Genomic DNA, 27,966 nt, shown 5'->3' with positions numbered 1-27,966 from the left:
GCCATTCTGTATGGTGCTTGAGAAATAGGATTTGTTCCTGGAGCGAGCTCAATAACAAACTCAATCTCCCGATGATGAGGTAATCCAGGAAGATCCTCAGGAAATACATCTGGAAAGTCCTGTACAACTCGAATATCTTCCAATCTCAGCCCATTATCTCTGGTATCAATGACATATGCTATATAGCTTGAGCACCCTTTTCTCAGCAACCGTTTTGCCGTCATAGCTGAAATGAGGCAAGATGGAAGCACTCTACGTTCGCCATAAAAAGTTACTTTAGGTCGTCCGGGACTACGGAATACAACTTCATTCCTGAAGCAATCTACTGAGGCACGATGTCTGGCTAACCAATCCATCCCTAAGATGACATCCAAGTCAACCATGCCCAAGGGAATTAAATCTGCCTCCAAAAACACATTTCCCACCATCACTGTGCTATGGCGATACACTGTAACTACCCTAAAAATCTCTCATGTAGGTACTGAGATCGCCAGTTCAGTCTGCAGAGCCGAAAGTCTAACGTTGGCATTATGGGCAAAATTAGGTGTGACAAATGAGTGCGTAGCCCCAGGGTCAATCAAAACTCTAGCAGGAATGCCAAAGACCGGTAAAATACCTGTAATGACGTCAGGTGATGCATGTGCTTCCTGTTGGGACATGTTATATACTCTGCATGTGGCTCTGGAATGTCCACCACGTCCCCTCTGCTGACTACTGCCTCGACTGGCAACACTAGTTTGGGCACCACCACTGGACGAAGCCTTTACAAATGGTGGTATCTCCTGTGCTCTACCCTGCATCACTGTCCCTGGAGTTGACGCATCTGTGGTCTCTCTAGTCTGAAGGAACAGCGGGCAATCCTTCCAAAAATGTCCAGGTTGTCCACAGTAATAACATCCCGTAGTACCCTACTGGCAAGGCCCAGAATGATACCTACCACACCTGGCATATTGGGGGCGAATCCTCCTGCTAGATCCTGACAGCAACTGTCTTCTAGTACCTCTTGCTGTACTACCCCCTGAGCGGTTTCCAGAACTGCTACTTTGGTTGGAACCTCCGCTGGAGCTGAATCCAGGTCGGTAACCTCCATAGCTGCGACCACTGGAGGATCCCGAGCTGTAACTGCCTCTCTTAGATGATCCTTGACTAGGACCACCTATTTCAAACTGCTGCCTACGGAGTTCACCCCGTTGTCTGGCCATCATCTGGCTACTCTCAATCAGCGAGGCAGATATCACCACATCACTAAAATTGGTCAACCGCTGACTGCTCACAATATCTCGGATGGAGGCCTTTAACCCCATAGTTAGGGGTGACATTTTAAACCGAAAAACTGAAAAACCGCAAAAATCAACCGATATTTTACCGCAATAAAACCGCAATCGCGATAAACCGAACCGCAATCGCGGTATTAACAACCGAACCGCATTTGCAGTTGCGGTTGCGGTATTTGATTTTCAAAATTTGCGGTTACCGCAAACCGCAAAGTTAGCCGCACGGCTATACTCTATGAATAATTAAGTAAAATTGTAAACCCTTCTCTTCTCTCTCTGTAGCCGTGAGATGAAAACCTAGAATCTGTTTCTTCTCCTGATTCCCATTCGTCTCTCTCTCAACTTTCTCTCAACTCTCTTATTCCCATTCGTCTCTCTCTCTCTCTCTCAACTCTCAAAATCAGCTTCTCTCTCACAGACCCGAATCGAACTCATCTTCTCCTCTCTCTCTCTCTCGATCTCAATTCAAGCCCTCTCTCTGTCTCTCTCTGTGTCAAGCTCAAGCTTAACTCAAACCCGTCGGTCACCACTGTCAACAGCCACTCTCAGCCGCACCCGAATCGAACTCATCTCCTCTCTCTCTCTCTCGATCTCAATTCAAGCCCTCTCTCTGTGTCAAGCTCAACTCAAACCCGTCGGCCACCATGCTCACTCAACTCAAGCCCTCTCTCTGTCTCTCTCTGTGTCAAGCTCAACTCAAACCCATCGGCCACCACTCTCAGCCGCTCCTAACTTCTGATTTGGAGGTAAATTATGGGGTTCCTAATTTCTGAAATTGATTGTTTCAAAGATAGGGTTTCGAAATTTAGATTTTAATTGGGAATTTCTAATGTCAAATTTGATTTTTGCAGGGATTGTTGCTGAAGTGAATTAATTGTTTGGAGATTTCTGTTTTGAGCTTGGAGCATTTGGTTTTGCAGAGGTAAGTTTTGTATTTTTGCAGAGCTTGAATTCATTGTTGAAGACGACCCTATAACCCTAAAGTCCCAATTCCTGTTGCAATTAGTGATAATAAAGTGATGAGTGTGCCATTGATGATATTTTGCAAAGGTAGTGATTATGTTAGTGCTGACATGTAGTTAATAGTTTTCTGATAATGATGCGGTGGCCCCTCAAATTGTTATGTGCTTTTGAATTAAGTTATGTTTTTTTGTATGTTAATGTTTTGAGCTTGATTTGGAATCTGTTAATGTTAATATTGGAATCTGTTTTTGCTGTTTTGAGCTTAATTCTAGAATCTGTTTTTGCTGTTTTGAATCTGTGTTTCTAGAATCTGTTTTTGCTATTTTGAGCTTAATTCTAGAATCTGTTTTTGCTGTTTTGAATCTGTGTTTCTAGAATCTGTTTTTGCTGTTTTGAGCTTAATTCTAGAATCTGTTTTGAATCTGTGTTTTTTTTATAAAAAGTGTCATTTCTTGTTGTGTTTTAATTTGGTTGAGTTTAATATGTTATTAATATTCTTTATGTTGTTGCTTTTGTATTGTGTTGTGTTATAGATGGAGTCTAGCCACTCTAACACACCTAATGCCTCTAATCCCCAAATACAAACCGATACACCCGAAACACAATCTCCAACTCAAACACAAAATACCACAAGTGAGGGGCTTGTGGTGGGAGATAGGAGGAAAGCCCCAAAATCGATTGTGTGGTTAAATTGCACAAAACAAATAAAGAAGGATGGTAATGGGGTAGAGAAGGTTGTAGGGGTTTGCAATTATTGCAAATTGGAGATGCCGGCGGACCCTAGAAAAAATGGGACAACGGGTTTAAAAAATCACATAGAGAGGAGATGCAAGCTCTCTCCTCTCTATCCACAAGGTGATGCAAATCAACCTTCTTTGACAACGGATACAATGGGTAGTGGATTGGTTCCTCACACATTCAATCAAAAAAAATGTGAGTTAAAGGTTGTGAAGTTCATCATTAAGGATGAGCATCCTTTTAGAGTCGTTGAGGGCTCGGGTTTTAAGGAAATTATGAACGATGTGCAACCTCGTTTCAAGGTACCAACTAGGAAGAAGGTTGCCGAGGGGGTGTGGGAGTTATTCATGGTTGAAAAGGCAAAGATAAAAAGTGTGATTGGTGAGAAAAGAGTTAGTATCACAACCGATACTTGGACATCGATCCAAAATATAAATTACATGGTTGTGACGATCCACTTCATGGATAGTGATTGGAACTTGCACAAAAGAATAATTAGTTTCACAAAGATCACTAGTCATAAGGGCATTGACATAGGAAAAACCCTAGATGCATGTTTGACGGATTGGGGCATACATAAAGTGTTCACAATTACCGTTGATAATGCTTCCGCCAATGATGGGGCGGTTGAGTACATGGCACAAAGTCTAAAGGCAATGAACACCTTAATGTTGGATGGGAAGTACTTGCACTTGAGGTGTGCTTGTCACATTCTTAATTTAATTGTTAAGGATGGGTTGAAGGAGCTTAGTGCCTCAATTGAGGGTATAAGAAATTGTGTGAAGTTTATTCACTCTTCTCCGGCGAGGTTGGATAAGTTTAGAGAGTTTGCCATTGCATGTAGGATGGACAAGATGGCAAATGTGCCAATGGATGTGCCTACAAGGTGGAATGCAACCTATAAAATGCTTGAAGGTGCATTCAAATATAGGCAAGTCTTTGAGAAGATGACATATTCTTGTGAGGTGTTTCAAGCTTACTTTCTAGAGGAAGAAAAAGTTAAGAAAGTGATGGCTAAGAGAGTGGGACCTCCAAAAGATGATGATTGGGAGAAGGCATTAGCTTTTGTGCATTTTCTCAAAAAAATTTATGATGCTACATTGAAACTTAGTGCAACCAAAACTTGTACATCCCCAATAATTTTCTTAGAATTGGTTGCTTTACAAGTTCAAATAGAAGCTAAAATGAAGGATCCTAGAAATCCTACTATGCAACGGGTAGCATCTTTAATGAAGTTGAAATTTGACAAATATTGGGGGAGCTTTGATGTTGTGAATAAGCTTATATTTTTGGGCAATGTGCTAGACCCAAGGATGAAGCTTCAAATGCTCCAAATAAGCTTTGGCAATCTTGGGGGAGATGCTAGAAAGCAAGATGAGATTGTGAAGGAGGTGGTAAAGTGTTTGAATGAATTGTATAATGAGTATAAAGGGGTTGGAGGGGGTGTGAGCCAAATTGATGAGGATGAGATAGATGATGAGGTTGCACAAATTGGTGATGATGTTGATGTCACATTTCAACTAATGCAACAACTTGTGCAAAAGAGGAAGGATGAGCAATCCGTTGAGATATCGAATGAAGTGGATAAGTACTTGACGGATCCTTTTGAGAGCCCCTTGAGCAAACAATTCAATCTCTTGAATTGGTGGAAAGGGAACCAAACAAGATATCCTATTCTTTCATAAGTTGTCAAGGATATCTTTGCAATTCCAAGTTCTACGGTTGCTAGTGAAAATGCTTTTAGCCTAGGCAAGAGGATTGTGGATCCTTTTAGAAGCTCTTTGCATCCTAAAATGGTAGAGGCATTAGTGTGTACTAGTGATTGGCTTAGAGCGGACGAATTTTCCTTTTACAAGGAACCAACGGATGATGAGGTTGAATTCTACAAGGAAATGGAAGATATGACAACTTGTAAGTAATTAGTTTATTTATGCTAATGTTATTTATGCTTCTTCTTATAATAAAATGTACTAAACTATGTTGTTTTATTTGTAGATAGCATTGGTGCTCAAACAACACAAAGGGGTTCTTCAAATCCACTCACCACCAACACTTGAGTTTGTAACATTGATGTATTGCATTTTTCCTTTTAGTTTGTAACTTTAATTAACTTTGAATTGGATTTTTCTTTTTGGTTCTAACTTTAATTCATTTTGCTTTTGGTTTGTAACTTTAAAGGATTTGGAATTCGAATGCTTGAGAAGTTTAACTTTAATTGGAATGTTTGGAATTGTAACTTTAATTTTCTTAGGTTGTGAATGCTTGAGAATTGGAATCGATTGTGAATTTATATATGCTTGAGAAATTGAGGTTGTGTATTTATTTATTTAGGTTGTAAATTTATATTTTTGTGAATGCTTGAGAATTTGAGATTTTAAACCGCAAAACGCGGTCGGTTTGCGGTTTCAAAAATCACCAAACCGCAAATAGTCGGTCGGTTTGCGGTTTGAGTAAAAATTCGCGGTTACCGAACCGCAACCACCCCTACCCATAGTGAACAGCTGACACTTCTTACTTTCATCCTCCACCAGTGGAAGAAAATACTTAGATAGGTCATGAAACTTCTTCTCATACTCTAATACAGTGATCATCCCCTGTTTCAGCTGCAAAAACTCTTGCATCTTCAAATTCTGGTATGCTTGTGGGTAATACTGACTGTCAAATGCAGCTCTGAAGACTTGCCATGTAATGGCTAAAAGATCCCTATATCTTCTCTTGACTGAATCCCACCAATGTCTGGCATTTCTGATCAAGAAGAAGGTGGCCAAAGTAACCCTACTGTTCTGTTGAACAGCCATGACTTCCATGATCCGCTCCATCCGTTCAATCCACTCTTCAGCTACTACTGGGGTACCATCACCATCAAAGTCAGTGGCCCCAATCCTTTTTGCTTGATCAGCATATCCCAGAGAGGGATTTCTGGGCTGCCCAGTCCTGGCTAAAGCCTGCGTCAGCAACTCCAAGGTCTGCTGAAACTGGGGATCTCCCTACATAGGAGGCATAGCAGGTATGGCTCCTGACGGGCCTCCAACTACAGACTGCTCTACTGGTTCAGGTACCGGTGCAAGAACATGAACGACCTCCTGCCCGAGCTGGGGATCCTGTCCCCTCTGTCGGGATGACTGTCTAATCCCTCTACGGACACCACCACGTTTAGGGCCCATCTTACTGTAACAAGAAACAGATTTTTAGGAAAACGAGGATGCACAAGGTGCAAAGTCTACAGGAAATTAAACCTAATGCTCTGATACCAAGTTGACAGAACCCGATCCAAATTCCACTTTGGAATCCGAGTCAGACCCTGTGCGTGTCCGACACCTGGCAAATGTCGGGCACAAATGACTTATTTGCCCTTCTATACAAAACACGATAAAATAACAAAGTTGACTTCTACCAAAAAACCGACAGAGTTTCCCTTGTAACTGGCTCAAAATCGAAACATTTACACCAGTCAAAACAAGTATATATACACAACCAACTGCCAGCATACATATATATACACATGCCAAGAGTTCAAAGCTCAGTTTAGGGCAAAACATCAGAGCGACTACTAAGAATTTACAAAATAGTGAATCTTTGTACAAAATACAAATCCTACATCAAAAGGAAGGCGCGGAAGATGGAAAGTGGCCCGGTGGTGGATTCCTGTGTACGTCTACTGCCTGGGGGCGCAAAACAACAATAAGGGTAAGTGGACCCAAAACAAAGCTTAGAAAATAACATATGAACATACTAACCCCACTGTAAAAACAGTTATACAAACTAACTTATTTTCTTTATTTCTGAAATCAATGCATGTATATAACTATACATTTGAAAACAATTGAAAACTATCACCTAGGTGTACCTTTATTTCCGTCAAATCCTTATATCCGTCAATTCCTTGCATCACCATGGGTGACACATACTCGCAGGTCTCAGTGACACGAGGTCAGTCTGAGCCGCAACTCGCAGGATTCAGGGAACCGTAGTCCACCTTTATCCGCATTACTCGCTCCACACAAGTTCGAGTACCAAGGAACTCGTGAGGCAACTGTCAAGCAAGCTGACCAAACCGAAGGCAACAAATATAATCCGAAGGCAACATTTAATATCTGGGTACAAGGTGGTTTAAAAAAAATATAAAGTTTCTGAATCAAAACTGTTAAATCATTAACTTTTTGTAACCTTTAAAATTCTGCTGCCATTTATCTGATAATTAACGAGAATATCTTTTCCTATATTCTTTAAAGGAAATTTCACTCGGCAGCATGCAACATAAAATATTTAACAGCATAAAACAGCTTATAACTGAAACTGAACTGCTTAAATTCATTTATTAAAACAAAGAGTCCACTCACTGATAGTCTGAGCTCGCTGGACCTCTTGAAGGTCCCTCCTGCGGGTCAACTGGTGCCCGGGTGCCTGATTCAATGACCATAATATTCTATTAATACAACATAGTATGAAATTAAAAACCCTACCACGGCTCCTAAAAGTACGTGCATCAATTTAAAGTGATCCCTATGCCCATAAAAGCTTTCCTTCCACGTGGGATAGCTTAGCGGTAGCTTGGGACTCAAATAACGCTAAAGTCCAAAAAGTCAATCCGGAACCCCACGGGTCCATGACCTCACAATATGATTCGGATGCCGCTAGAAGGTACAATATATTTAGGACACATGTCCCGAGAGTATTGGTGTCGATCGGACGGTCGGATTAATCACAATTGTGTAATTGCATAATTTCTAACTAGCCCTAGGGTTCGCGATTTCGGAGTATCCGGGACTCCGATTCACAATCCGTCGAATCCTATACATTTCTAAAATTATCTAGAACAACATATCTGAACTTGATTACGATCCAACGGCTCAACAGTATTGAACCCGATAATCGCACAATATGGAAAATCCGTTCGAGGCTCAAACGGTATCCAAATTGAGATCCGCGAATTCCTATGCGCTCGTGACGACCTAAGGATCGCATCAGAACATAGTGTCACAGCACCACCCTCGCCCACGCTCCGCCGCACGCGCCGGCAGCGATGGGTGTCCAAAGCGATAACGCATCGCCGGAAAATCTCAAAACCAAGGCTCCAAACTCCTATCCTAAGTATAACACCATATTTGAAACCACTTTTGTTCTGAACCTACCCCAAAAATTGACTGGAAGTGGCCGAACACGGAAGCTGAAAACCGGCCTGAACTTCAAGTTCAAAAATCCAATAGCTACAGTGAGAACTGATTAATTCATACCCAACAGGCAGCTAGAACTGCTCGAGAGGTTCAAAATCCATACCTGGCTCGACTAAAACGGTGGCCGGAGGAGAGAGATCGGCGGCTGTGAAGATCGAGTGACGTCGACCGCTGCTTCTCCAAATTCCGGCGAAACCGCGGCGGCTGGAGGCGGGAGCTTGCTGGGGTTGGAAGAGGACGTCGTCCCGGTCAGTTTGGTACCGACCCCGTCCACAGGCGTGGCCGGTGGCTGGAGTTGCGAAGGAGAGAATGAGGACGGCGCGGGAGGGAGAGAGAGAGAGAGAAAAAAAAAATAGAGAAATCTGATTTTTATAAAATCCCTTTGTGAAATATTTACGATTGTGCCACTGAGTTTCTTTTGACCATATTTCTCTCATTACAACTCCGATTCGGGCCCACTACGTGTCTATGAACTCATTTCGTCGTGCTCTATGCAACGGTGTATGTGGACTTGTCAAATTCCTTTCCGGGTTAAAAAGTCAACTTTTCCTTAATAAAATATTCCAAGGGCAAAATCGTCTTTCCACAAAATAAATTATTGATTAAATATGAATTTTAGGTTTGGGTCATTACAACGACAATGGGTGAAAATGCAGAAAAAAACATTGCTAGGCCAATCACTATTCACATGTATAGTAATTCTCTTTACCTCCCTTTGCCTTTTGGCATGACAAATAGGTGGAAGTGCTCTAATAAAGCATATCAAATTGGCCCTTGTTCTTTTCATTAATATATTTCAATTCATTCAATACTAAGTAGGATTCCATATTCCTAGTCGTGGCGAACTTAAAATTTTATATTTAGGAGCACCAATCAAAAGACACAAAATTTGATTGTATACTCATCTTGGACCAATAGAACCATTACCTATAAAGTACTAGGTGAAAGAAGAATGACCACATTTTCTTGTAGATGACTAGTCTCTGATTTGAATCTCAATGGCACATTCCCTTTTCCACTCTTCTTTTGTCTACTTACATTTATTTGTTGAAAATTGTATGTTATAATAAAAAGTAGGGCTGGGCACGGTTTGATAACCGTGCCTTCAAAGAGCTGCCAACCACTGAACCGGATGTCATCGGCGTAGCATTTTCGGACACCGCCGCCGCACTGAAGAGATGCAAGACCGACTACAATCAGCAATAGTTGAGGGACCATTTAGATCATTAATCCTTCTTCACATATTCCTTGTTTAGAGGGTTTGTAATGGCATTCTTTGTAATTGGCTCTATGTATGAATGAACTTTCTTCTTGTTCAGAAAAAAAAAAATAATAATAAAAACTATAGGGTTATTTACTGTAGACGTCCCTGAACTTGACCTCCAGTTGCAATTGGGTCCGTAAAATTTTTTGTATAGGCAATTACATCCTTTAACTTCACAAGCAGTTCCAATTGGGACTTGTTATCCAAGTCTGTTAATTTATCCGTCAAAATGAGGGGTAAAAGCGTCCTTTCGAGTTCCAAAAGTCTCATTTGTTGGATAATCCAGCGTGTGAACCTCCATACTCTCCTTCTCCTTCTCCTCCACATTCACCCCCATCCCCCTCAAGCTCTCCTCCTCCACCGTGTTAGCAGATGTGGCCAAATCCAACAATAAAAAGTAATCCAAGACAGTGTATTTAAAAGAAAAATAAAAGAAAAAGTACTTGGGCAAGAGGCAACATGTAAGCCAGAGTCTTGCCATACCCGATCTAAGAACCCAAGACCACACTTTTCCCTTCCATCACTGCTTGGATTCCAATACACTGAATTTCAGTGGGAACCTCAATACTCATCTCTCTCACAGCCGCCAAGACCTCTTCAGTCAAACCCAATTCCCCAAAATTCTCAACCTCCCTCTTCTTCTTATTATCTGGCTTACCCTACCCAATCCCCAAATTTCAGTTGGGTTTCGTTCTTTAGCTTCAATGGCACTTTCGGGGATAGAAATGGTTGTGGCTGTGGTTTTGGCGGTGCAAAGAGGCCTAAACCTTGTTAAAACTATGGTGGTTTTTGGCAGTTTTATGAGAGAAAAGTGTTTGGCTGCTTGGAGGCATGACAGAGAGAAGAGGTTTGAGGAGAGAGAGAGAGAGAGAGAGAGAGAGAGAGAGAGAGAGAGAAGGGTCCTTGCTACTCCCATGGCTTTTCCCTTGCAATGTAATTTTTCAGTTTTCTCATAAATGATGGATGGTGTTGTTGTATTTTCTTATCACCATTGACAGAGACCCCATTTATCACCATGCCAAGATCAATGGTGCAAAATAAGCTTTATTCTTGATGATGAATTTCTGCAAAGCTTTATTCTTGACAGAGACCCCATCTCTCTCTCCCTCCGTCTCTCTCTCTCTCTCTCTTCCCTCTTGTTCAACAAGGATCACGAAAAGCCAGTGTCAGTGACATAGTGGCCAAGCAAATCGACTTCATAAACGACATCGTAAAGGAGTTGGGGATGGTTTACAACCAGACATGGAGTTGGCCATCGTGAAAACTCCAAAATACCCCTCACAACAAGAGCACGTGCCACCATTCACACGGTCAAACTCAACGGATTCTGTTATGGTAGGACTCAATTTGAACTTTTTGTTGAGTTAAAGGATGTAATTGCCTGAAAAAAAAAAGTTTACGAACTCAATTGCAATTGGGGGCAAAATTCAAGGACGTCTACAGTAGATAACCTAAAATTATACATTATTACATGTATTAAAATGGGTGAGGGGGAATTCAGTGTTGGACCTATATATCTTTGGGAACACAAGTAACCTATAACATCAAGAATTATACATGGTATTACTAAAACTAGATTAATGTATATATAATATACAATATAGTATACGTAACATACAACTAAATAAGATAATAAAAATTTGGGCTGGTCCCTAGACCGGGGAATGCCTCCTCTCAATTGGGTGGCCCTTGTATTCTTGTGTGCCAAATGATACATTCACAAATGAGCATATTTAGAAAGAGGATTAAGACAAGAAGTTTATAATTTAAATAGTTAAAAGTATTTATCTCATGCACTCAATTTGAGATTCTAAGTTTGATTTTTCCCTCTTCAAATATCACTTATAAAAAAAAGATATATTTTTATTTATTTTTATAATTAGTGATACAAAGCATTGGGGACAATGACGAACCTGTGTAGGCGCAGAGAGTTACAAGTACAGAGAAAGCCACGGAGGTGGTGGAGATTTGCCCCTTTCCCAAAGTCTGTGGTGTGCCTTCCACCTGTTTGACAAAATGCCTCACTCAGACTCAGTGAAGATGAACTTTTGTTTTGATCCACACGGAAATTTTGTTATTTTAATTCCTGGGCAAAATAAGGGCATTTTGGACCAGGAAAAAAATTGAAGAAAAAAGACCTGCAATATTCATTAGTTCTTAACGTACAGGGTATAAAAAATTCGTATTAACAAAAAAAAAAAAAAAAAAAAAGGAAACACAATCACCTAAGCTACTGCGTGGTTAAAAAAAACAACTTTAATCCTTAGCATACATGAAAAAATAGAAAAAAGAAAAAAGAGAGAAGAAACCTAACCTAACCTAACCTAATGCAATAAAAGATCATTGATCCCATCACATGCCATCTAACTCCAAGTCTTTATAAAATCTGAATTGTATTAATTATATCAATCAAGTCTTGTGTCAAGAAAGAAAATATTGTATTGATCAAGTTTTCAAAGAAAGTTAGAATGTATTTCATTGTTAAACTAGAGCAAACTTGAGCATGAAGAGACTATGCTACGCACGACTTGATATGATCAATTATTATTAGTTAGATTAATTTATAATTTGATATAAATTTTGATTTGATTAATTGATGTTTATTTTAGTTAAATTAATTGGTATTTATTTTGGTTAGTATGAGAGTATATTGAAGATATTGACTAGTTGATATGTATTTTGGTTAATATTGCACATCCTCAGAAAAATCCTAGATCTGTCACTGATTGAGGAAGGGGGCACTTTCCCTGGGATTCGAATGGGTGACCAATAGGGGGAAAGGAGAAGGGACCTCACCACCACTGAGAGGTAAACCCCTCGGTCATTAAAAAAAAAAAAAAACCCGATTAAGTAAGAAGATGCACTAATCTATTGGACAAAAAACAAACATGGAAAACATAATGTGCTTCATGTAACACTTCCAACAAGCTTTTGATAGAAACTTTGGTCGATTATAGTTTGTCGACAATTTTTTCTTCAACACTTTTTGCCGCCATCATAGCAGATGGCATTCTAACATGTCCAAAGGTGGGTTGTTGACATATTCCACAAACTGATCCTTCTGCCTTGCATTTCTTGTCGCAACTATTTGGGTTTATACATTGCCCATGAAATGTGTTGCTTAGACGCAAGTATTCAAAATTATGTTAACCACATTTCCACCAACCGATTAGCGCGTAAGAGTCGCCTGCAATTAAAGATAATCAAATTAAACTTCAATCATTACGTATAAATTTCAAGTATATCTTTGGAAAATGTTCTTAAATACTACTATTAAGCCTTCACAGACTGTCTATAAAGAATATGCATGAAGAACCAAAATATAATTTTCTTCTCACACATGTATGAGCTTCAAATGGATTAAAGTTACTTGCCCATGTTTGTAAAAAGCATGAGGAAAATGAGTGCAGAAAGGAAACAAAAGAATATAGGAGCCTTGATCATGCTCTCCATCGATCTTGAAAATCTATAGCATAGCAAGGAAGCAAATCTTTTTGCTCATGTAGTTATTTGCACTCTTATAGGAATAATTGTCTGAAATTCGGTGTTTGAAATTCTAGGAATAATTGTTATATGATATTTTGTTTCTTTTATGATCATTAGGAAGAAAAAAAGAAGAAAGGGATGTTGACCATTTTGAACAATTGTACAATGTCACATGCCCTTTAGTTAGCATATAACTTCAACTTCCAAAAAAAATTATGCCTTGAAGCATATATATATGTAGGTTCTAATTGACCAGGGTCGACCCTGAGATTTTGGTGACTCGGGGCAATGCCAATAAGAAGGCCCTACTCACAAGTGAAAATATATTTCAAAATAAAACACCTATTAATGAAGCTGTTTCACATATCAACACATTTCTAACTCACTATTGGTATCATAATAACATTTTATTTAAGAAATGGAAGCATAAAAATGCAGAAGCTTATGGTTGGAGTCCACCAAACGATAATTACGTTAAAATAAATTTTGATGGTTCTGCACTCCCTAATGGTAATTATTCTGCATCATGATTTATCATTATAAATAGAATGGCGAGGCCTTTAATTGCAGGAGCATTCCCGATTGGATATTCTTCAGTTCTACAAGCAGAGGCACTAGCTTTAAAGCAAGCCCTTATTTGGGCACAAAGACCAAATCTAAAGAGAATAGAAGTCGAAGGAGATTCTAAGATGCTGCAATCTATTGTCGGAGATATCCAAGAACTGCTACATCAATTTCATGAAGTCGGGATTGACCATATCTACCACAAAGCAAATACGGTGGCATATGAACTTTCTAAAAAGGGGCATACGGTTGACGCTAGTTGTATTTGGTTTGGAAACTTTCCTACCCACGTTTAACTTAGGATTAAGTTTGATCTGTATGGTTATAAGATCGGTAGAGGATCTAGTTTGTAATTTATTTTCTCTCTTATAAAAACATTAGGCCTTATAAAAAACCAAATAATTCAGAAGACATTTCCATTTGATGCATTTATAATTCAGAACATGAACCCATCAACCATCATATAAAAATAAAAATAAAAATAAAAAGACTTCTTTCTCTACGCCAGTAGGACTCGAACACGAATTTGGTTCGAATAAAATCAAAGAGAAACCATTGCTGCAAGATGGAACTTCAGAAACCTTGATGTTAGCTTCTTGTAATTGTATATGGTCCTTGAAACTATTAACTTGTAATTGTATAAAGGAAAGCCGCAATTTGCTGGTTTCCATGCTTTCCAATCTATTCTCCTTTTTTTCCTTTGATCAAATGATTCACTAGATCCAATCTGTACATACATAGAAACCCTGGTGGTCTTAGTTTTCCATGGTTATTTTGGCGAGTCAGACACTGTTAATCGGAGATCTTTTCTCACCCATGTCTGATACTTCTTACGTCCGTTGTAGAGTCGAGTCTGCTCTGATTCACAAATTACAGAGTATGTGCAGAAATGAATCATACATATATATATATATATATATATATATATTACTTAAGTTAGGAATGGGAAGGGGGAAAACAAGTTTAATACAATTTACTAATGCAGAGTCGTGCTGCACAAATCTGTTGGTAGGACAGGGTAGAGACTGTCTAAAACTGTCTAAAACTGAATATATTAAGAGCAACTCTCCTTAATTATACCGAAAACTTTTGAGATAAAACTCCTCACCTAAACACACTCGAAGGGGGATCAAAATGTGGACGTATACGTATCCCACACATGCATAAATTATATTGAACCGAAAAAAAAAAAAACAAAAAACGCATACATTAATCATACTTTAGATGACACACAAAATGAAAAACTAAATATTTTGCAGAAAAAAAACAGTTTGGCAATTGATGTAAACCAAATTAGATTAATTCAATAATGATTATGGAAATTTACAATCAAATTAATAGTACTAAATAGTATATGAAGATATATAGTTGGTGTCCCTTTGAATCCTTCTTTTGATGAATGATTTAAGGTCAAGAGAGTAGCTAGGAATGAGCAACTCAAAGGTCTCTCCAAGGAAAGGGAGGCCCACGGAACCTTTTTTTTAATTTTAAGATCTCAAACAAAACAAAGATAATGAACCAAAAATAAGAAAACTTACAACAACAAAGTGAAGATTCGTTTTAGACCCTAACAAAAGTCTCATCTGCATGAATTGTAGCATTATCTTTCTGAATAAACATATTTTCCAGGTGCAAACCATCCTCGTTGCTGTATGCACCAACTGCCAGAACATGCTGAGATTTGAAGGTTCCGCACTCCCAAACCTCCCCACGAAAATCAAATTCTGCTTGACAAAAGGGATATAATGATAAAACCAATTACTAAACGACAAAGCCTACATGCCAAGAACCAAAGGCAACCATGGCTGCTATGTATTCCCCCTCTAACTAATACATTTCCTAAGTTCGATTAGCAAGAGTTATGCCTATTATCTCAGAGAAACCTCATTGATATTCATAAGTGAATTCTCTAGACACAGAGATATTGGATGATATTTGAGCCCAGGCAAGGATTGAAAGGATACATAAAATTGTATCCCCATCGCCGACACCACCACTTGCATCACAACAGCCATGCTAACTACCTACCTCTAAAATCAGTTAAACCTGGAAGATGTCTTCTAGAATAACTTCATTTAACAGAGTATAATGTCCCGCATAACCTGAAATAATGGATCGACGACAATCATAAGTACATAATGTCCCCGGATTATCTCATTACTGGAAACAGAAAAGAAATTTACATAAAGGCATCATCAGATAATTTCATGTTCACCTAGTGATATGCATTACTACAGCTTCAAATAAAAATGATCCTATGGTGTTTCATCAATAAAGTACCTCGAGTAGTTCTTTAAGGCTTTCAATATATAATCCCACCGACTGCAAACTTCGAATAAAGAGATCCTGCATGCAAATTTCACACAAACATGTAGAATAAGTTTTTTTTTCTTTTTTTGAATTACTTTGATAAGTAAAAAATCTACAATCGGAGAATTAAAATGCATAAAACAAGCATGCATCTTTCAATAGAGTCAAAACAATGCGAGCCACAAGGAATTGTTTTCCTGTTTTCTTTTAGTTATTTGAAAACATGTGAACCATCACTCCTATATTTGGAGTAACGTATACGGAAAATACAAGAGACATTTCATAATTTTTCCCACTTATAAGGCTATATGAATGGCATTCTCCTAATTTACTAACTATTAAACAAGCATGGGCAGAGGGGGAAGGAGAATGGTATAACACTTAAATGCTATTAAAATGCCAATGTTAATGTTTTGGCTAGACTGAAACAAGACAATTGTTAGATTTACTTATTTCTAACTTATTTAAATGGGATACAACCTTTGATCTTGAATGAACAGCAGGATCTGTACTTCGAGAAACAAGTCTGGCTAGGGAAAGCATCTCAGCAACCTCAGCTCTAGGAACTTCCCCATAGAAGATATGACAGTACCCAGATACCCCGCCATTGCCCTTTCCAACAACACACACTTTTCCCTTCCAATGGGGTTGCAATGTCACGTGCCAGGCAACACATATTTTCCCTGAAGCTCATATCGGCTATTGCTTGCTCCAGAACAGTTTTCTCAACAGTGATCTAAATAATGGTACATTAACAAGTACCAATGTTAGACAAGTTATACAGAAAAAACTGTAGTTGTGTATAAGAAAGTAACACAACACGGAACCCCAAATAAGTGAAGACAAATTATTGTTGTTCTTAACGTATTGATCTAATTCAATCCAAAAGAGTTTGAAATGGCTCTAGTGCATCATTCATTTACTATCAGGGGCATAAATGATGACCTATGTAATCTCAAATCAATAAACCTTTTCTGGGAAACAAGCCTTAGAGTAGCGGGACCGATCACGGATGCCTGCAGCAACTCCTAAATAGAAGGTAATGCCGGAAAGGACAATCACCAGACCCTTACTTAACTTCTATCACTTAGCCTTAGTGGGCCTAGCTGACCAGCACAGCACAGAAAGGAATGGAATTTCTTTAAGCTTCACTCCGCTATCAGACTAGTTGCGAAGTGTTGGGATAACTAAAGTGGAATATGCCTCAACTAGTTCCCCAGGATGAGGCCATTGCAGCCACTAGCAAAAACATTGAAATAACAAATCTTGAAATTCATGGCAAGTGAAAACATGTTGATTTAGTTGATATTTCATGGTTAAATATACTTAAACGAACTGCTGTTAATTTCTGGGATATTTACTAAGGCAAGAGAATCAAGAGCATCTCAACTGGGCAAAAAGAAGAAAAATAACCAAGTACGGAAAGCACAAGAAAACTACACATCACAAGGGCTCTACCTAGTGCACCACTGAATTTCGGCTGAAGTATAGATAGCAGTCCATGACCTCTTCGTTTCTGAAGATTATGCTGAATTTCTGCCTGAAAGCAAACAACCAAATAAACGTTTTAGAATCTAAAGGCCACCAAGTAGAAACAACTACCACAGAATAATCTATTTATGAAGCTTCAATCAGATAATGATTTCCTTTAAAAATTATAAAAATTGTTTAAAAAAAAAAAAAACAAACAAGGTTATGATTTCACTGAACAGCATTACCCAGTTAGAATGAGCAAATAAATAGAATGGATTCAAAAAGAACAGCAAAAAACCAGTGACATTATTACCCAGAATGGCCAAGGAAAAAAATTGCACTGAATGCCAGAAAAACTGTTGACAAATTTCAGGGATTTTTCACCTCTGAGAAATACCTTGAAGTGATGACTAAAGATAATGGAATACACTATCTACTTAAATTGACCTCAAAACAGTTTCTGATCTACTCTTGAAGGTGATGGAATAAACTATAGATACATTTGATTTACTTGCAATAAAAACGGTTTCTGATCTATGTTATGGACAAACCAAGCATAAAAACAAAGCAAATAGGGGATAGAATGGAAAGTTTGAACTAGATGCATTAAAACTTTTTACAATTATTCTATCTTCAAATCAATACAACAAATAAACAAATAAAATAAAGATAAAAGTTCTTAAGCCGCTAAATTGATATGAGATAAGGATCCTATACCTGACTGGAGATTTTAATCTTTTTGGAATAATTCTTCACTGCTTAAGAGAAAGGCTTTATATGGAGTCAATGACCCTAAATCAATTAGCTTTGCATTCATCCACAAGCTCCAGAAATTTTGCAACCTCAACCGATCTCTTCATCCAACTTTTGCACATTGGTCGGTTAAGGATCTCAAAAGTTGCCTCATTAGGTTGACAGCCTTCTAGAACCAGAATTTTCAATAACGAGAAAATGTCTGAATAAGTACCTCTCTGGAACATTGCCTCCAATAGGGTATTGTAAATTACAATACTTGGGGCAAGCCCATTCTCTACCATTTCATCCCTCAACTTAAGAGCAACAGATGCCTTTCCTTCCTTGCAGAGGCCACTAATTAAGGACCCATAGGTAAAGAGATCTGGTTTTAGTCCTTGGCTGTACATGTAATTAACCAATTGATTAACCATCACTTTGTTGCCCTCTCTTATGAAGGCGTGAATAAGAATATTATAAGAAGTTGTATCAGGGAAAAATCCAGTGTTTCTGAGATGCTTAAAAACCTGTTGTGCAATTCCAACTAAACCATTCTTGCAAAGGCTGCCTAGCAGCACATTAAAAGTGACAATAGTGGGACTAGAACCATTGCACGTCATGTAATCCAAGAGCTTCAAACAGTCTGAAAATTTTTCAACCTTACAGAAGTACTGAATCAAACAATTCAAACTAACAGCATTAGGCTGAACACCTCCATTCTTCAGACGACTCAATACCCTCTGGATCATGGAATGCTTTTTCTGTTTGCATGCCACAGACAAAATCGTATTGAAGGAAATCACATCAGGCCCATTTTCATCCCACTTAAAGCAGTCCAAGAGCTTCAAAGCCTTGGAAATGTTATTTTCTCTACAGAAACCCTTTAAAATTGTGTTAAATGACACATTACTAGGCATTAAACCTTCTTCCATCATTTTCTTCAATAAATATAGTGCTTCTTTTGATCTATTCTCGTGACATAGACAATGGAAGTATATATTGTACACAGCAACATCCACATAGCAGCCCCTTGTAATCACACCGAGCAATAGTTCACAAGCAATTCCAATCTTACCTGTTTTTAACAGGCCTCCGCCCAAAGCAGCATATGTGTATGAATTGGGAGAAAATCCTTTGTTCTCAATCATATCAAGTAAGTGAACGACTTCGTCCACTCTATCTTGAAGACAAAGTTCATGAAGAATCACATTGTATGTGGTCATATCTGGTTCACATCCTTCCCTTTCCATCTTAGTCAAAAAGTCTAACGCCCCTGCAATCCTCCCTTCACCACAAAGAAACTTAATAATTATAGTATATGTTATTACACTAGGCTTACATCCATCACTCTCCATTTCATTTAAACAACCAAGAAGATCTCTCCACAAACCTTCTCTACCAAACCCATAAATTAAAGCAGTATAAGAGCACGCATTATGTACAATGCCCTTCCTCTTCATCCAATAATACAATTCCAAAGCATTATAACTCTGACCAGATTTACACAAAGCCCAAAGTATAGGGTTATATACATAAGCACCAAAAAAATGACCCTTACTGATAAGAGCATAGCAAACAAACCACACCTCTTGGATCATCCTGGCTTTACTAAGCTTAGAAATCAACAAACTCAAACTGGGTTCGGTCGGAAAATACTCCAACTTCAACATAAGCTTAAAAACACCAATTGAGTTAACTAAATCCCCAACTTGAAGCATCTTTTTCAAGACTTTCGACAAAGAAGTAAACGAGGGTAAGAACCCACCCCCAACCATCTTTTCAGCAATCACAAAAGCATCTTTTAGATGACCAAGTGATAGCATACCATTCAAAAGCACATTGAAAGTCGAAGAATTTGGGGTGGGCCCGAATCTTTCCATTCCATGGTAAACCTGAACCACATATTCTAATAATACACTTTGTGACTTTAAGTAAGAGTAAAGCAAAGCATTGAAATCATACACAGTGGGTTTGCCCGGTACATTTCTCATTGAGTTCAAAAAGTCCAGGGCTTTTGCAAAGTTACCAGAGGAGGCATGGCCTTGCATGCTGAGATGTAATTCGTGGTAGCTAGAGTCATTGTTGGTTGTTTCATCAATAATGTCCATAGCTTTAAGTGCAGATAATGATGATGATGATGAAGAAAGTTTTAGAAAAATAGGAAAACGCTTGCAAATTCTGTGGTGTGAACTACTCACCGCATGAACTGTACAGAAAGACATCACGGGTGAAAACCGAGTCGGCAGACAGAGCATGGTTCCCGCAAAGTAGGCCAAAGAAGTAGAAGAAAGGAAATCTAAGTTGCTACTGTTACTTAGGGCTTTCTCTAACCCAAGGGTCCTAATCCCAAACTTGGGATTTTCGGCTGGAGTAGAAGTCTCCCGTGCGGGCGAAGGAGATGCATTTCTGGTACTGGCGATACTAATCCCAAATCTAAGTTGCAATTCTGCATTTCTTGTTTTTGTTCCCACAAGCAATACCTAGAACAATCTGTAGAAAAGCAAATTTAAACATCTTGATAACAAAGCAATGGAAAGTTTTTGATAACATCACTGGTTTTATAAATATTGAAAAGTGACGAAATAAAGATTGAAACTTTGGGAATTTGAGTTGAAGAATCTGCTTACCTGGGAAAGAACAGAGAGAAACCCTTATTTGATCGAGCTAGACGTGGGCTAATTCATCCCAACCCGAATCAGGGAAAGTGAGTCGCCGTGACACACACAGAATTCAAAGAGGGATTTTATTATTTCTTCTCGTCAGGAATTTATGGAGGAAATCAGGTTTTAAATTTGGGAAATAGCTCAAAATACCACCTATTTTATAATTTTTTGTCAAAATACCACCCCTTCTCAAAAATTTTAAAACTACGACCTATAAATACATCTTTATTGTAAACTGATTGCACCCATATCACATTTTCAGAAATTGGTTCTCTCTCAACTCTCTTGGCTCTGTCTCTCTCTTAAGCCCGTCTGTCTCTGTCGCTAAGCTCTCTCCCTCGTATAACTCTGTCTCCGATGCAATCGTCTTTCTCCCTCAGCGATGTCTGTTTATCCAAGCTTAACTCCACCGTTGACATCCACGAGGTACTGTTCATCTAACCCTCACCCATCTGGCAACAACAAGCACACTCCGTCACCTTCATTCATCACTCCGAAACGACAGCGTATCACAACTCATTCTCATGGTGCCGTACTTAAACTCCAGACCATCTCCTTCCTCCTCCCTCCTCCTTCCTCCCTCCTCCTCCTCCTCCTCCTTCTTCTTCTTCTTCCATCTCCGCCAGTGCTGGTTCCCCAGTTTGATAGATTGAAGAAACAGTGTAAAGAGATAGATTGAACAAGTGTACAAGGAAATCCGATTTCTTCCATGGTAGCGTGCCGCTGATAACTTTGCAAGTAAAGTAATCAACTTAATTTATGGTTTTTTTCTCCATGGTTGCAGTAATGACGTCGTAATTGAATCGATTCTGTTATGATTTTGGTTAAACTTATCTGAGGCTTTTGATTTACAAAACCAATTTCCTAAATGTGCAGCTGTTGATGTGAAAACATATTTGTTGACTGCTATTAATTGAGGCTTAAACCAGCAAAGAAGAGGGGTGAGTTTCTTGATTGAGCTGTAGCTGCATATTAATCCAGTAGACGCCCATCTTAGTTTCTTCCATTTGAGGCCTAACTTATCGTTCTAATATCTTCATTTAAGGCTTAAAGTACATTGTGGTTATGCATTCAGATTCCAAATGGCTTCTTTATTAGTCTAATTTTGATTTGTTATTTCGTTTAGGCATCTGGTTATAAGTAGATCCTGTATAGGACTTGTTGATAGGACTTTGTAACTTTTTCATTCCATGAGTGATAAGACTGGTTTGTTATCATGCATGTTTTTTCTGCTGATTCAGCATCTTGTGCTTTTTTCTTGATTCTGTTACAGATAACTGATGCTCTTGTTGCAGCTTATATCTTGAATGCTACTCTTCTTGTTCTCAAGCTGGGCCAGAAATTATTTTGGAAGGATTCCAGGTCATTTTCACCATATCACAGATACAAAACTACTGTGAAGGTCCATGTAAGCAAAACTGTCTGTGGATTAATATTGTTATTCGGGTATTTGGTGCAGCAACTTTGATGAAATCTTTGATGTAGACTGGTTTATATAATCTCTATCAAAAGATGTTGAAATCATTAAACAGCTTCCAACAAAGGGAGGAAAACCAATGAGTCCATATAGCATGCGTGTCCCAAGGAAGGGCAATGCAAAATGCTACCAGAATCGTTTAGTGCCTGTTCTTAATAAAAATATTGTAAGTGTCTTTCAGGAGAACCTACCACATTTTTGTAAAGAATTTGTTAATTATCATATGCTGGTGTATAACCGAGGAAGAAAAATTTCCAGTGCTTGAATGAGTGCCTTTTTGGGATATATAGAATTTACAGTTGTTTGTTATGCTTTCTAATGTGTAGGGTGTTCAGCTCACAAAGTTTGATTACAGGCTTTCAAATAAATTGGATTCAAATTTACAAAAACTTAGGTGTAGAGCAAATTATCATGCCTTGAAGTTTAATGACCTTATTAATGAAATGGGGAAAACGCTGGTTGACAGAATGAGGATGAAAAGCAAGCATTTCATTGCCCTGCATTTGAGGTAAATTGCAAATAAATAAAAAATTACCTGCTTAAGTTTTTTTTTTTTTTTTTTCCCAAAAGATACATCTGTTAGGTACTCACTATAACCCAAGTTTCTTGATGTTCCTATCTTATGGTTCTGTGTTTAAAATCTTAATGCAATTGGCATTTGATTTATGAGAAACGTGAGCAAAGCTAAAATAAGAAAGAAACTCAAGGCTATTAAATTTCTTCTAATGGCCAAGATTAATGCAAATGCTTTTTGTACGTCTGTTTTATGTTCGATTTGTATAATCATAAACTTATCGGTATTCATATTGTTTGCTTCAATAACTTTTGGCTCTTTATTGAAGTCGGAATGTGTTCTGTATATTAACCAGGAAAGTTATTGAATATTCGACTAATGTTTATTATACTTAATATCATGTTCATATTGTATGGAAATATTATCGAACGTGTTACTGCATTATTTTTCTTAGTAGAAAACTTGCTTCCTGAAAGGTTTGATTTCGTGGGTGATTAGGCTTGTCGCTTTCAATCTTGGCTATCTTCTTGGGGGTGACAAAACAATTATCATAGTCAGAAACAACACTGAAGAAGGCATTGGAAGTTGCAAAAAGTATCGTGGTGCCTGGATGTCTTATCAGTTTAGTGGTTTATGAGGGGCATCCTGGTGGATGGTAACAGTTCTGTTCTCAAATTTTATTTTTATTCACTCTGTATGCTAGTTTGTGCTCCCTGGTTTTTATTATGTTCATTATGCAGGTTGAGCAAAACCTATAACAATGGCTTGAGTAATTTTCGTTTAAGATACTAGAATAAATAAATAGATAAAGTTGGATAGTTAGGCCAATATAAGCTCAATTAAGTTCCTCCCAAACTACGCCTGAAATATTTTGCTTCTTATTATTAACAAAGGAATAGTTCTTTTGTAGCTAAAAACAATGAGTATGTTATAGCATGGGAAAATTGTTTTGCCCTATTTTATTTGAGTGTTTAGTGGGAGCATGACTTCTAAGGAACTTCTTGTGCAATGAAAGCAACAGTTGGAAGCTTGCCTTTTCAATCAACCCCCTTTTATTTTATTTTATAAAGTCTGGTAGATGAAGCCATCATTTATGCTTCCCCTTCAGATTGGTTTGGAATTGGATTAAGATATACGTGGTTAGTTTTAGGTACTAGAGGAGTGGGATAGGCTGTTTGGATTTTACGTTCTGGTCTTGCTTTGAGAGGAGAGAGGGGGAAGGGGAGAAGGAGAGTGAGATTGGAAGTCTTCTGTGACTAGTAAATTGGAAGTCTCGGACTCTGTTAAGTTTGTGCATTTTCAGAATGAAGAATAATCTGTTTTTATGCTCAAAACAAATAACGTGGATTGAATTCTAGGACACCGATGCTACTATAGATCATAATAGAAGCTTTTTGCTCATGTTCCAGTCAGGGAAACAGAAGTGCAGTATCCAAGATTGTGCTTGATTCGTGAAATTGTTATTAATATTGATTTATGACATTGGTGATTGAGTTGGAGATTTCCAAATTGGACAATTCTTATTGCTTTGCTGATATGGATCCAATATGCTTTGTTTTGACAAAAAGGGTCCTCCTTAATGTACATTATTTGTTATTTTAGACTTGATACGTATAAGTTTAGTTTTGTCATATGCTCCTGGCTTGCTTGTTCTAACTGTGGGCACACATAAAGCGGAAAACTTTACACGTAAGGCTTCACTGATGTCTTGAATGATGTCATTCAATAGTGACATGTTTTATATAATTTGTATCTCTGCTTTATAACTACATTTGATATTTGGGGTTATATTGCATGCAGGCAAGCAACCCTGACAAGGTACGAAGTGAATATAAATCATTCTCAGGGTAAAGTGCGGCCTAGTGTAAGAGTTTCAGATCCAGGTCTTCTACTTAAACCTGACGAACCAAATTTGGTATGAACTACATCTTTGAATCCCTGATTGCATCTTTGAGGCCAAAGCAGAAAAAATGCTAAACTACATACAGTTTAAAAAATAATAATAATAAAAAGTCGAGGCTTTATGAATTAGTTGACTATTCTTTTTATTTATTTATTTAATTTTATACTTTTATACTTTTTGTGAAGTCTTTTTCTCTTCTTTTTTTCAAAGTTCCCCTAACTTGGCACAGATGCATGTATGCACGTGTGTACTCAGAACACAAACTCCTTTATAACTCAAAAGAACGGTTGCAAATGTTAGTTTTTAACTTGGAAAAATAAAATAAAATTGAAAGTTACTTTTGGGAAATGTTGAACTTTTATAATGAATATGGCTTCAGTGCAGAAGGCTTGATAGTAAATAGAAAATCTATATGCCGGTTTTCTGGCTAGCTAAAAATGTGTGAGAAATGATGAATCCATCTTATTGCAGCCTATTTAATGTTTAATACCTTCATTAAAAAAAGGTTGTTGACAGTGCTTTGACTATCTTGCAGATTATAATGGCAAAACCAACATGTGGCCCTAGTAAGAGAGATCAGCATGCAGGGATGGATGAGGACTAATTTTGTGTGTATGAAAATTGACTATCTTTCCTTGTATTGCTCTATGTTAGGGATCTTTTGTTCCATTTTAGTAACAATTTTGTTAAGGAGAAAAAGAAACATATTGCAGTTCATGCTTTGTAAATGCCACTCTTCTGTTACGATGGACACGTGGTATGCCCTTGTTGGGTAGGTTTGGATTGAAACCATGGTCGAGTGCTTGAGCCATGTTTAGTGAGAAGCTTGAATGGATTTTCTTTTCTGTTGTATTTGGCCCTTGTCTTTTCAAGCATGCCAAAAATCATCCTGGTTTTGTAATATGTGGTTTGTGCCCAATTAATTTACTGTGGATCTTGCATTTTTGTACCCAATATTTGATAGCTGCCTTCTTTTGAACGAAGATTCATTGAGGGAGAGAATTACTTTCCTTTTGAATATGAATCGATGTGCAACTCCAACTATCATTTCAAAGGTCAACATCAATTCATGCTAATATAAGGATGGATAACAATTGTCGTGTCCATGAGATTTGAATTCAGGATTACTTTCAACGAAGTGGAGACTCTGTTATTAGACCAAATGGCCATTGACATACGATATAATAGCAATATTAGGCCAATACATGTACTATAGTGGCAATATTAAAGCAATATAACCACAATACGATAGCAATAGTATTACAATATCACCTATAAAAATATAATTATTGTCCACTTATTGCTGATTTTTCACATATTCAGAAATTTTGTTCTCTCTTAGCTCACTCGGCTCTCTCTCTCTGGCACATCTCTCTCTCTCTTTGGTATCTGTCTATCGCAGCTCTCTGTCTCTCTCTTGGCTCTCTCTCTCTCTCTGTCTCTCTCTAGCTTCGTTCTGTCTCTTTCTCCCCTTATTCGCTCTCTGTCTCTTTATTCATACCTTCCTTTTTTTGTAAATTATTTTTTAGTTGTAATTATTTATTTAAATAATTTCTTACAATGTCTTATGATGCAATTATGATGCACCTGACTGCCTGTTTTTGAAAGGCACGTTGTTTCTTTCTCCTCATCGTCTTCTTTTTGAATGAAGTATGGCCCAAACCGTAAACTCATTGATGAGCCGTAGTCAATATACATACACTAGAGAGGCAATATTAGGGCAATATAATGGCAATACGACAGCAATAGCATCACAATATACACGCAATACGATGGCAATATGCATACAATATTAGTACAATACACATGCAATAGGACAGCAATATTAAGTCAATCTACATACATACAATACACACACATCCATTACAGACTACAATTTAGACATGGAAAATAAATCGCCACCGAACCCTAACAATACTATCCCAAGAAGCAAAAATTATTTCTTTCATAAAACTTGACAATTCAATTGTTATTACATAGTCAACCAATCTTTGCTCTATTACATACATACTTCCTACCTATAATTATAAATAATGGAGAGCTCACAAATTCTACTAATTTGATCTTAACTTCATCAATTTGTTCTTCGTTGTATGAGTTAGCTCTCCCTTCTTGCTCATTTTCCAAGCTGTGCTATTCTCCTCCCGTGTAGCAATATCAGCAACAACAGGTTATCTACAGATCTGAAATCCTAACTGCAGATGATTCTCAATTAGCAAAGAGGAAAACCATTTTCTTTTATAACTTCAGTTCTAAAATATATAACAAAATGCAAAGACCTTTGCTTCTGAACAGGAGCAAAAGTTTGTCAACCAATTCATAGTAAAAACGAAGAAACTAGTGAACATAACCAGAGAAATGCTAACCTGCAAAACCAACTCCAATACTTTAACCACATCATTAATACTTGAGATTTTCTTCTCATGGATTATGATTAGAGGATTTTCCAATTCCTATCAGCACATACACAAGTTTGAAGATAATCAGCATCAAGCAAAAAGGGACTTGAGGTGCTGCTAACTTTAACAAGCAGCCCTCTAACAGTTTCAAGACATAGTTATCTCTGAGTCAAACTAAAACTTACACATTTCTGATTGTTCTGGTTGGTGATGAAATAAGGGGATATGTAGCCCCTGTCTAGCTTCATTCCCTCAACAACCTCCAACTCATTGTCCAATGTTTTCCCATCCTGCAGAAATTAACATAGTGTGAAGCTTACATGTTTTGGGTATCATTTGGGAATAACAAACTAAAATAAAATTATTTGCCCTCCAATATATTTATGTAAAAATTTCATAAGACCCATACATACCTCACTTTAAAACAACAATAAAAAGAAGCTGATATCATCCAGATTTCAACCCTTGCAATACGGTAACTACACTAATATGCCTATGATAAATCTGCTGACTAGAAACAGACATAGGCAAATAAAGTCACATACCCATCAGCACAGCCACTGTCCAGGTCGTGATGAGATACAAGCCAATAGAAGACCACCACCAAATTGCTCTTCAATATGCTGGTCAAGGGTGCAAATCTGTTGACGCTTCTCCAACTTTCTTACTACATGGTTGTTCTTCTTCACCTCCTCAGCAACATCATCACCTTCCTATCAAACAAATAACACAAAATGCCATCAAAGACAGTAAAGTTCATTGCGCATGTGTGTTTCCAAAAGTAAAGTTCATTACCAGAAAAGCTCATTTATTTCATTTTGCAGGCATAATATTCTTGTTGATCAGTAAAATCAGAGGACTTGAGCTGCTCCAGTGGGACTACCACTGACTCAATTCGCCCAAACAAGCAAGCACTATGAGATCCTCTTGGCAAAAATTGACAACCAATAACCATAACACCCAAACCCTGTCACGAGTAGTGACTCTCCAGATTGCATGTGCATTACAGACCACTGCCCCCCTCCATTTCAG

The 27,966-nt window shown here is 38.0% G+C and overlaps 1 protein-coding gene and 1 long non-coding RNA gene across 5 annotated transcripts; both read right to left on the bottom strand.

Annotated features, from left to right (window-relative positions):
* Positions 13,875-20,766, bottom strand: LOC18791094 (pentatricopeptide repeat-containing protein At1g63330). Of its 4 annotated transcripts, none has more exons than XM_020554496.1 (7): positions 20,606-20,766; positions 17,964-20,468; positions 17,232-17,313; positions 16,254-16,509; positions 15,744-15,809; positions 15,002-15,565; positions 13,875-14,321 (listed from the first exon to the last, which is right to left on the bottom strand). In XM_020554496.1, the coding sequence occupies exon 2, from the start codon at positions 20,231-20,233 to the stop codon at positions 18,044-18,046; it is 2,190 nt and encodes a 729-aa protein (XP_020410085.1). In that variant the 5' UTR covers positions 20,234-20,468; positions 20,606-20,766; the 3' UTR covers positions 13,875-14,321; positions 15,002-15,565; positions 15,744-15,809; positions 16,254-16,509; positions 17,232-17,313; positions 17,964-18,043. The 4 variants fall into 4 exon arrangements, with proteins under 4 accessions (XP_020410085.1, XP_020410087.1, XP_020410084.1 ...); XM_020554498.1 differs by lacking the exon at positions 13,875-14,321 and having other exon boundaries at positions 14,750-15,187; positions 15,492-15,565; XM_020554495.1 differs by lacking the exon at positions 13,875-14,321 and having other exon boundaries at positions 14,750-15,565.
* Positions 26,679-27,629, bottom strand: LOC109946486. Its single transcript, XR_002269627.1, has 4 exons — positions 27,480-27,629; positions 27,120-27,224; positions 26,902-26,988; positions 26,679-26,718 (listed from the first exon to the last, which is right to left on the bottom strand). It is a non-coding gene; the product is annotated as an uncharacterized LOC109946486 (long non-coding RNA).

Source organism: Prunus persica, chromosome G1 (assembly GCF_000346465.2).
Source record: "Prunus persica cultivar Lovell chromosome G1, Prunus_persica_NCBIv2, whole genome shotgun sequence".
Classification (NCBI taxonomy): domain Eukaryota; kingdom Viridiplantae; phylum Streptophyta; class Magnoliopsida; order Rosales; family Rosaceae; genus Prunus; species Prunus persica.
This window is presented reverse-complemented; position numbering and strand designations above follow the sequence as displayed.